A 9,984-nucleotide genomic window follows, 5' to 3' on the forward strand; every position below is an offset into this window, starting at 1 on the left:
GTCCCCAGCCCTGGGGGGATTTAACAGCCGGGCAGAGGCGGTGCTGAGGGCCGGGGTTTGGGGGTGGGATGGCAGGGGTAGGGGGGCGGTTGGACTTGATGATCTTAAAGGTCTTTTCCAACCAAAGCGATTCTATGTCCTGGGCAAAGCATCCCATGCCCCTGGCCACCCCCTACGCCCTTGCTGTGACCACCCTGCCCTCTCCGCTGCCCGTGGCTCGGTGCCCCCCTCCACCCCCGGTGACACCCGCAAAGCGCCTGGTGCTCATTGCTTCTCATGATGGGTGCCATGTGAGTAACAGGGAGCTGGAGACCAAGCACCCAGGGGTGCAGAAGGCTTTGAGCGCTCCCACCCATACCTGAAACGTGGAGCGCTACCGCACCGCGTCCTTTCTTTTTGCCCGTATTTTGCCTCTGCGCCCCCCCGTGCCAGCCGGGCAGCCTTCCTTTCCCTCGGGCTTTCTCACATCAGCTCATTCCTGGGTTTCCCTCTCCGTGACTGTGTCCCATCTTTTTGGGGACCTGCCATTTGGCAGCTCGCTTGTCACTGGCAGTCATTAAAAGAGAAGGACCACGGGACATGGTGTGGCCCCCGGGCACCCCTCTGCCCTGGGTTTTTGGGAAGCCCAGAGCCGAGCTCTGCAGCCCCCCGCCCTCCCTGGTTTCTGATTGAAAGCCCGGTGGCTCTGCCCTGGAGCTGCGAGCAGTCCTCCACCCTGCAAGCCCCATTTCCTCCCATCCTCCTTCAAAATTCAGCCAAGGGGAACCTTTGGCCGATGAAGAGCTTTGGGTTTCCCATGCCAGGATGGGAAGTGTTGCCTGTTTCTGCTGGCGCTTACACCCCAGCTTTGGCTCTGCACCAGGCGTGATTGAACCCCCACCCCCCAGGCAGGCGAGGGGCAGGGACGGGACTTAAAGCGGGGGGATGACAGCCGGGGTGGGCACCCACCGGCGTTTGGCCAAGGTCACCAGCGCTGTAGCTTTGTGCCCAAGCTACTGAGCAGCAGGACCAAGCGTGGGGGTTCCTGGTGGGAAAGCCCAGCTGCAGAGGGGTCCTGCTCAGGGCAGAGCGGTGGGATGTCACCGGGAGGGGGGTGCCTCTGTCCCCCGGTGCTCCTGTGCCCGAGGTGTGTGGCTGCTACGTTGCACCGTGCACAGGCTCCCAGCTGTGGGTCCCGGTGCTTGGGAAACCCATGGGGATGGGGCGAAGGGAGGAGATGGTGGACGTGCTCCAGATCCTGCGTGGAGACCCCAAAGGGGCAAATCCTAGACCTGAGCAAGAGCGTTTTCCGGCTTGCCCTCTCCAAGGCGTGCTTTCCATGGCGTTTTGGGGTGTGAGGAGCCCCCTTTCCCCGTGATGGACAGGGGAGGGATTCCGGGAGCAATCCCTGCCTGTCTCGGCTCCTGGTCTCCTCCACTTGCCCTTCCCTAGGCTGGCAGTGGGGTGGGGGATCTGGGGGGACCGGCAGTCTGCTGGGCAGAAAGGTCATAAAAATAACTGAGGAGCTATTCAGGTCCCACGGGGAGGGGGGCGAGGAGGGGAAGGCAGCACTGGAAGTTGCCTTGCAAACCCTTGGCCGTAAATACAGCACGGACCCCCGGGCTTCCTCTGCAGACGTCAGGGTAACAGCGATTCCTGCCTGGAGAGGCAAGGAGGGCTCTGCAGACCACCTAAGCTCCTGACACGTTTTTGGGACCAGGCAACTCTGGAAACTCCATCCCAGACCTGCTTTTTTTTCTTATTTTTCTTTTCTTTTTTTCCTTCTTTCTTTGCCTTTCAAACACCCCTCCTGCCTCTCCCTAGCATCCAATAGTCAAAAAATATTTAGAGATCAGATTTACGCTCACCAGGAAGTTGCCTTTACGCTCCTTTTCCTGCAACTAAATATTTCAAGCCGAATGCAGCAATTAGGAGGCGATAAAAGGCCGGCTCCCGTAGGCGGATGCAAGAAGAGGGAAGAGCGATGGCCGAGGTGGGCTGAGGCTCCCCCCTCCGGCAGCGATGGGGCATTTGGCTGCGTTTGGCACCATCTGTATCACTGTTCACAAAGTTTATACTCCATTAATTTTGCTCGCAAGGGGACTTAGTGAAATTGCTTTGCTCCAGGAATGGATGGGGAGGTCTTTCCGTGCTGGGGAGGTGCTGGATGCAGACTGGTGACCCTCGGGCTGCTTTCGTTGGCGTGTCCTGTTCCCTCCCAGCACAGCACGGATCAGGAGCCGGGTCCTTTCTGTCTTTCTGGGGCAGAAGAGCCTGAGGGTCCCTCCATGGGGAAGCCAAAAGTCCTCTTGGACACCCGTGTGGATGAGACCCTGGAGGACCCCATCCCATGGGGAGCCCTGGCCGCAGAGGGGGTCCCGGCATGACCGACCTTGCCTTGCTTTCTCTTGCAGGGGGGCGTGACAGACGACAAGAGTGACGATGGCAAATCCATCTCCACCCTCAGTTTCGGCGTCAACAGACCCACCATTTCGTGCATATTTGACTGTAAGGCCCCAAGGGGCGGCGGCGAGGGTGCCGTGTCCGCGTCCTGGCATGGGGTCTCTGCTGTGGGGACCCCAGAGCCGAGCGTCTCCCAGCCTCTTCCTCCCATCCACCCCGAGTGCGGGCAGATGGGAAGAGTGGGGTGGGTAGGGATGGGGCATGGCTTGTCCCCCTGGGAACGCCGACATGCTCAGGGCTTGGTGCCCTCTTGGGAAGCCATGGGAAGGATTAAGCCAAGCTGGCCTCAGATGCCAGCCTGGGGCTGGTTTAAACCCCAGCTACTCCCCCAGTGCCCTGCTCGTGTCCCTGGGCTCGTCTCTTAGCTGTTCCGCTCTCATTCCCCCGTACAGGTGGGAACAGATACCACCTCCGCTGCTACATGTACCAAGCGCGGGACCTGATCGCCATGGACAAGGACAGCTTTTCAGGTAAGCCCAAATGCGCGCCTCCACTCGCCTGTGCTTGTAATTAGTGCTGTAACGAATGCTGGGGAGCAGTGGGGTCTGTAAAGCGAATTTTGGGGTAATTATTGATGTGAAATGAGGGGTGTTTCATAGAATCATTGAATGCTTTGGGTTGGAAGGGAATCCTTAGAGGTCACCTAGTCGTGGTCCCCCCTGCAATGAGCAGGGACACCTTTAACTCAATCCGGTTTGGAGGCCAAGCAACAAAAGACGGCGTCACGAGGCTTTCCCAAGGCAACCAGCCTAGCAGCTTGGTTTCCCATCAGAAAAAAAATCAGAGCTTCAAGAACTCTTATGTGAGAAACCAACCAGAAACCACAAGTCAGCCTGGTCAGCTGTGAGTCAGAGCTGGTTGCCTTGCTGATAGCTCCCTCTCCCCGGCCCGAGGTGACGCTGAACGCTGGTGGCAAGGCTGGGTAGCCAAGGGCTCAGAGGCACAGCAAACAAAAGCAGACTGGAGGGCAGGGATATTTCCCATGGCACGTTGCCTCGAGCCACCCCCCGCCCCGTCGAGATGATGGAGCACGGGGAAGAAACCTCCGTGAGATGCGCTCAGAAGAATTAAAAAGGGTGCAAGGGTGTAATTAGGGCTCAGATCAGACAGGCGCCGCCTTCTCTGGCATCCTCATGAAGCTTCTGGTCGGATTTATGTGCCCTCAGCATCCCGCTTGCTCCCGGCCGGATAAATCCTGGCCAGCCTCTTGCCCACCCTTGCAGGGCGGGGGGGGGCAGCAGTCTCCTGGGCTTGGGGTTTGCGGGGGGGACTTGTCTTACGCTTTGGGGAGGGGATCAAGGCTGAGGCAGGGAGAACCCCATTTATTAGGATTGAAAGAACTGATTGAAAATACAGTTGGAGAGGAAAATACCGAACAGTGGCAAATCTATAAAACGGTTTGTATTTGTTTTCACGACCGAACGTTAAATTGAGCGGCTGCTCCTCCGCTCTCTGTCCTGGAAACTTTGCAAGGGGGCTGGAAGGCAACGGCTGGGGGGTTTCCTTGATGGAGCCAATGCCTGCACCACACATCTTTTAGACTGGACTGTAAAAAAAAATGACCCTTCATGGAAAAATATGGTCCTAGGGGGAGAAAAGGGTGCCCTGGGCTTTGAAGGAGGAGCTTTCCGTGTCCTGCTGCTCAACATGTCCCCAGCACGGCTTCAGGCACTTCCGAAACCACCAGACTTGAGCTGATGGAGTTGGGACGTCCCGTGCTGAGCTCATGTTTTTGGGGTTAGGAAATCAGGTCTGAATAAGATGTGTCACTTGGTCTGTTGGGCAGCTCTGCTGTCTCTTGGTGCTGAAGGGTGCTTGGGTGTAGGTGGTTTGGTTTACGGATTGTTTGGTTTGCAGCAGGGGCTGAAGCGCGGCTGCGGAGGTGGGAGGACATGCCAGGAATGGTCCCTTGCCTTTGGCCCAAGCAGGGACCAGCCCCTGGCAGCTGGAGGGTCCCACTTCTGCTTGGCCATGGGTTGGGCCATCCCAGCGGGGTGGCCCCATGGCTCTTTGGTGCTCATGACCAAAGCTGCCTTTGCCCGCACCCACTGATGCTCTGGAGTGTCATTTCGAGGTGGGAAAGCAGGCCGGTGGGGATGTCGCTGGCTGCCTCCGAGTCAGTCGGAGCTGGGGCAACGCAAAAAGTCCCTCGCTGGTTCATTGGACTAGATGACCTCTAGGGGTCCCTTCCAACCCAAAACATTCTATGATTCTATGTGGTGGGGGCTACATCTGAGGTGTGAGCAGGGCCTGGAGCACCCGCCCCCCTCTGCGGCGGTACCTGTAGGCATCCAGCACCCCTCCAAGGCTACCACCGACCATCTGCCATGGGGGTCTGCAGAGGGGCTGGGCATGGGGTTGCCCACCAGTCTTGGCATGGGGGTGACAGATTTTGTATGGGATACAGGGACAGACCCCAAAAGCAGGGCAGTGCAGGGACCCGCAGTGGGGACAGCTGGACATCACCGTGCCAGGCAGCAGGACCACAGTCCTGGGGGGGGTCCTGCTCCCCTGGTATTTTGAAGTAGAGGGGCTTGGAAGGGGGGTTGGGTGGGCAGAAATGCCCTGGAGAGGTGCAGAGCACCCAAACAATTACCCAGTGTCTGCGCCCACCGAGGTCCAGTCCCGTCTCCCCTCCACCTCCACAAAGGGTTTGTTGTTGGAAGTGGTGGGGACCGAGGTGATCTCATGGCCCCGATCGGCGGAGCGGGGAGGGGAGTCCCTTCCTTTGGAAAAACCTGGCCAAGGACAACATGAGTAACAACATGCCACAATGTGGAATTGTGATCTCCGCTGCCTTAACAAAGCATAAAGGAGTTCATTAAGGGGGCTTTACACAGTTATAAAAATAAACCTTCTGTGCACACGAGGGTCTAAACAAAGGGGCTTTATAGAGGCCTCCTTTAAAAAGAAGAAGAAGGGGGGAAAAAAAAGAAAAAGAGCAAAAAAGCAAATCCAAATCCATGGTTTTTTTGTTTATTGTAACGCATTCTGCTTTCCCCTTACTGGAAAAAAGCGCGTAAGTGGAAAAGGTTCTTCCCAGCGTGAATAGTGCTCTCTCCAGCCGGCCACCTCGCAAACAGCCCCGGCTCATTAAACACGTCTGCTGCGGTCCGGACGCCAAGAAAGAAAATACACTGCCCTTGACCCCCCCCCCATCCCTGGAAGAGGGGTGAGGAGGGGGGAGACACCGCCCTGCTCAGCCGGCCCTGCGTTCAGGTGTCTGGGGGATGCTCCTGCACCCCCAGGGCAGGCAGGACACGTTTGGATCCCAGGAGCTCACAGCCAGTGCTGGTGCTGGGGCGTGAACGCTGTTTTGCAGGGTGGGGGGGGACCCCTCCTGGGGCCACGGGGGTGTGCACAGCAGCAAGCACTGAGGGTTGTGTTTGTAGGGTCTGCCAGGCTCCTGGCCACCGGGAGGTCTTTTGGGACTGGCTTTGGGGTGGGCTGGGTGGTGTCCCTCTGCGTGCTGGTGGACCCCCATGTGCTGTGTCTGGTACATCTGTGCCTTGTGGTGGCACATCACGCTGGGTGCCAGGTAGAGGAGGTGGCCTGTGTCCTTCCAAAAAGGCTCCTGATGCCTCCTGCCACTGTGGAGGTTGGGCTTTGGAGGCAACCAGAGCTCAGGGGTCCCCCTGGGACCAGCCAGGTGGGACGCAGCAATCATGGAGGTCTCATCCCTGACAAGGACCAGTAGGCGCTATCAGGTTATGAAAGGTGTTCACTCTCTGTGGGGTCTTTTCTTAGCCTGGAGCAGAGGAGGCTGAGGGGAGCCCTCATCGCTGCCTACAACTGCCTGAGAGGAGGGGGGAGCCGGGGGGCGATGGGACGAGGGGCACCGGCCTCAAGTTGTGCCAGGGCAGGGTGAGGTTGGCCATGGGGAACAATTCCTTCCCCTTGGGCATCCTCTAATCCATGTTTAAAATGTCCTGGGCTAAAGACCAAGACAGACAGGAGCGGTTCCTGGTGAGACTGGGCACACCTGCAGCAGTGGAGACATTAGGAAAAATTACTTCCCTGAAAGGGTTGGCAAGCCTTGGAATGGGCTGCCCAGGGAAGGGGTTGAGTCCCCATCCCTGGGGGGATTTAAAAGCCGTGTAGCTGCAGTGCTCAGGGACAGGGTTTAGTGGTGGGAGGGCAGGGGTAGGGGGACGGTTGGGCTGGGGGAGCTTCAAGGGCTTTGCCAACCCAAATGATTCTATGAGTCTATGGTTCTAATACAATCCCACGGCGTGTTTTGAGCCTCTCGCCCAGCCCTTCATCCTGGTTCTACCTCCCGTCCTGTCCCCATGGCCAAGTGCCACGGCCAGCACAGGCTGGATGTCCACAGCAGGTTTGGGCCACGTGCTCTTTGAAGCTGTCTGGAAGGGAAGGTGTTAGAGAGGGCTCAGGTTTCATGTTTCAGTTGTTAATTGATCTCAGGCTTCCTGTGTTAATTGCTTTGGGCCTTAAGGGAGGCTACTCCTCCCTATTGCTGCTGCCTCCGGTGAGAAACCTCTGGCTTTGTCCCAAGTTAGGGGTGAGACACCTTGGTCCCAGCTTAGTGCCTAAGTACCGGGGTCTGATGAGACCCTGGAGTACCTGAGACGTCTGCATGGGGCTGGCAGATCTGATGCAGCAGCCCTAAGGGGTCTCCTCATGTCTGTTGTGGTAGCCAGAGGCCAGGTGGGATAACCTGGAGAGTTGGGAACCCAAAACCCTCCCCAAGACATGGATGTTACCAAAGCTCATGCGAAGGGGCTGAGAGGATGACCCTGGCCATTTGCTGGCTGCACCCTCAGCTCCTGTGCCTTCTGGAAGTGTTAAAGACCCTAGGAAGGAGGCAATAACATCCCAGCCACCTTCTTCATGGTCTGGTCTTCACAGCAAGGGGTGACCTGAAGGCACTGCTCACCCACGTGTGCAGTGCGGGTACCTCCTGCATCTCTCTGGGAAAGACCGTTTGCGTCATGGGAACAGTTCGTGCCCTCTGCTGGGCTGGAAGCCGGCCGTGCCATCACCACTGAAACACTCCTCCTTGTAGAGTCTTCTTTTGGGAGAAAACCCCACACCTCAGGGCAATAGGTGAACCATTTGTGCTGCCTCAGGGCTGGTGGACAGGGTGGGGAGTCATGAGGGTAACCTGGGCCAGGACGGGTCAAGTCAGACAGTGAGGAAATTTCTAGAGCTACAGCAGTGGAGGGCTGGGAGATGTGGCCAGGGAAGGCCATGGTGTCTCCACCAGCTGGAGTTACCACAAGCCAGAGGATAAGGTTGCTCCAGTTAACATGGTGTCATTGGATGTCCAAAAGGCTTTTGGCAAAAAAATCCTTCATCAAAGGCTTTCAAGGAAAGGAGGCTGCTGTGGGATAAGAAGGAATGTCTTTGCACAGACAGACAGCTAGGCTTGTGGTTGTCTTGTCCTGAAAAGAGCTGGAACAAGCAGGGGTTTGGATTGGTCCTTTTTGAGGAATAACTCCATAGGCTGAGGCACTTCAGCTTGAAAAGAGATGTTTTAGGGTTGGCATGACAGAAACCTGCAGAACCCCAGTCCCTGGGAACATCCCAGGCCAGGTTGGACAGGGCTGGGAGCAGCCTGATCAGGTTAAAGGTGTCCCTGCTCCTGCAGGGGGGTTGGACTGGGTGACCTCTAGGGGTCCCTTCCAACCCAAAACATTCTGATTCTATGAACCCTAAGTGTCAGTGCAGGTGGGCAGGGGTGGACTGCTCCTTCTCTCCTAATGCAGGAACTGGTGGGGCCTTAGACAGAGATGGAGGGAGCTGGGTACTGCAAAAATCCACGAGGGGATGGTTCTTCATGCAGTTTTGAATCCTCACGGGAGGATATGGTGGATTCAAGAGAGATAGGGCAAGTCTGTGGGAGACAACCCTTCTGCAGGGTTATTAAACACACAACCATCCCATCTAGCTTGGGAAGCAGCTGAGCTGCGAATAACGGGTGTCTAGGGATGCTGGAGAACTTGGCCTCATTCGGTTCTCACTTGGAGTTGTCTGGGACATGACGGGAATGACACTGCTGTTTCTAAAAGATGCGCAGCTCCTTCAGCCTGGTCAGTCTTCCGTGCACAGCCCACTGGCCCTTGAATGACTGTGAGTTGGTGTCTCCTTCCTAAACCAGTAGCTCTAATTCATTCTTTGCCTCTTGTCAACATCCCTTGCAGATCCTTATGCCATTGTCTCCTTCCTCCACCAAAGCCAGAAGACGGTGGTGATCAAGAACACCTTGAACCCCACCTGGGACCAGACACTCATCTTCTATGAGATAGAGATCTTTGGGGACCCCCAGAACGTATCTGACTCCCCTCCCAACATCGTGGTGGAAATATATGACCATGACACTTATGTAAGTGTGTCAGCATGAGCTGGACCTTCACGGCGTGAGTAGGCTGGGGTAGATGGGACAAACGCACGGCATCTCTCCTGCCTGCTGGAGTGCAATGCTGTAACATCTCTGGGTGGCTTGGACATTGAGCTGGACACTCAGAAGACAAAAATGCAGCAAACAGCTCTGCTGGTGATGTCCTCGGTGGCCCTGCTCTAGTCGCCAAGGCTGCACCTACATTGTGTTTTGCAGAGTGGCCAAATTAACCACATTTCCTTGTGGAAAAAGCTTGGGACAGCTTTTAAAGCAGTCATGTGAGTAGGGGACGACACACTGTTGTTTGCTCAGCTGCCCGGAGGTATCCAAAATGCTTTGTAGTGATGGCACTTGGGAGGCTGGTGAGATAACCTTGAGCCCTTCCTAGGAAAACGGGGCTGTAGCCTGTCACAGGAGCAGAAGGGATTTCAGACTGTCTGTAAGAGCAGTGCATAAGTGAAGGGTGTGTAGAATACGTCTCAGGAACCTCTCAGGAACCCTTCAGCCCTCCCTCCTCCAAAAGGCACCAGCAGGAAGCAGCAAAGGCAACTGAAGATCCCATTGCAGAGCAGTGAACGGGCTTTGTAAGAGCTGCCCATGCTTGATGTTATACTCGGAGCTCCTGCTCTGGAAACCGTGTGATACCGTAGGAATTTCTCCTCCCATTTAAGCCAAAATGCGTAAGAAAGAGTGCATTTCTAGGCCTAGTAGTTACAGAGAAGAGTTTGAAAACTTGAGTCTAGATGGGCATCCCATATGGGATGTCTATATGAACTGGTCCCATAGTGGTTCAGACATTGAGCCTGATTTTTGAGTGATAGGTTCTCGGCTGAGATGTGGCTGCTTGGTGATGGACTCCACTGGGAGCTGGGGTGGGAAGGAACCTCCCCGTTCTTGTGGTTGCCTTTCAGGGCGCGGATGAGTTCATGGGGCGCTGCATTTGCAAGCCCAGCCTGGCGCGCTCGCCGCGGCTCTCCTGGTACCCGGTCATCAAGGCGAACAGAAGCGTCGGGGAGCTGCTGGCTGCCTTCGAGCTGATTCAGAGGGAGAAGGTGAGCTCCCCGTCCGGACCTGGTCCTGCCTCTAATTGCCATGCTGGCTTCTTCCCTTGGAGCCTCTCAGCACCCGGCAGGATCCAACCTTTGCTCGGCGCTGAGTTACGTCCACCCAGGCTCGGCAGCTCT

At 56.5% G+C, this 9,984-nt stretch overlaps 1 protein-coding gene across 1 annotated transcript in view; it reads left to right on the top strand.

The window, feature by feature from the left end:
* DYSF (dysferlin) overlaps nucleotides 1-9,984 on the top strand; it is a 109,469-nt gene that overhangs the window by 39,217 nt on the left and 60,268 nt on the right. Inside the window, exons 27-30 of the mRNA XM_035896592.1 lie at nucleotides 2,394-2,487; nucleotides 2,835-2,912; nucleotides 8,604-8,785; nucleotides 9,712-9,852. Of these exons, the coding sequence (XP_035752485.1) occupies nucleotides 2,394-2,487; nucleotides 2,835-2,912; nucleotides 8,604-8,785; nucleotides 9,712-9,852 (495 nt within the window). The remainder of the gene's footprint in view (nucleotides 1-2,393; nucleotides 2,488-2,834; nucleotides 2,913-8,603; nucleotides 8,786-9,711; nucleotides 9,853-9,984) is intronic.

The sequence above is a fragment of the Egretta garzetta genome, unplaced genomic scaffold (assembly GCF_000687185.1).
Source record: "Egretta garzetta isolate BGI_Z169 unplaced genomic scaffold, ASM68718v1 scaffold506, whole genome shotgun sequence".
NCBI lineage: Eukaryota > Metazoa > Chordata > Aves > Pelecaniformes > Ardeidae > Egretta > Egretta garzetta.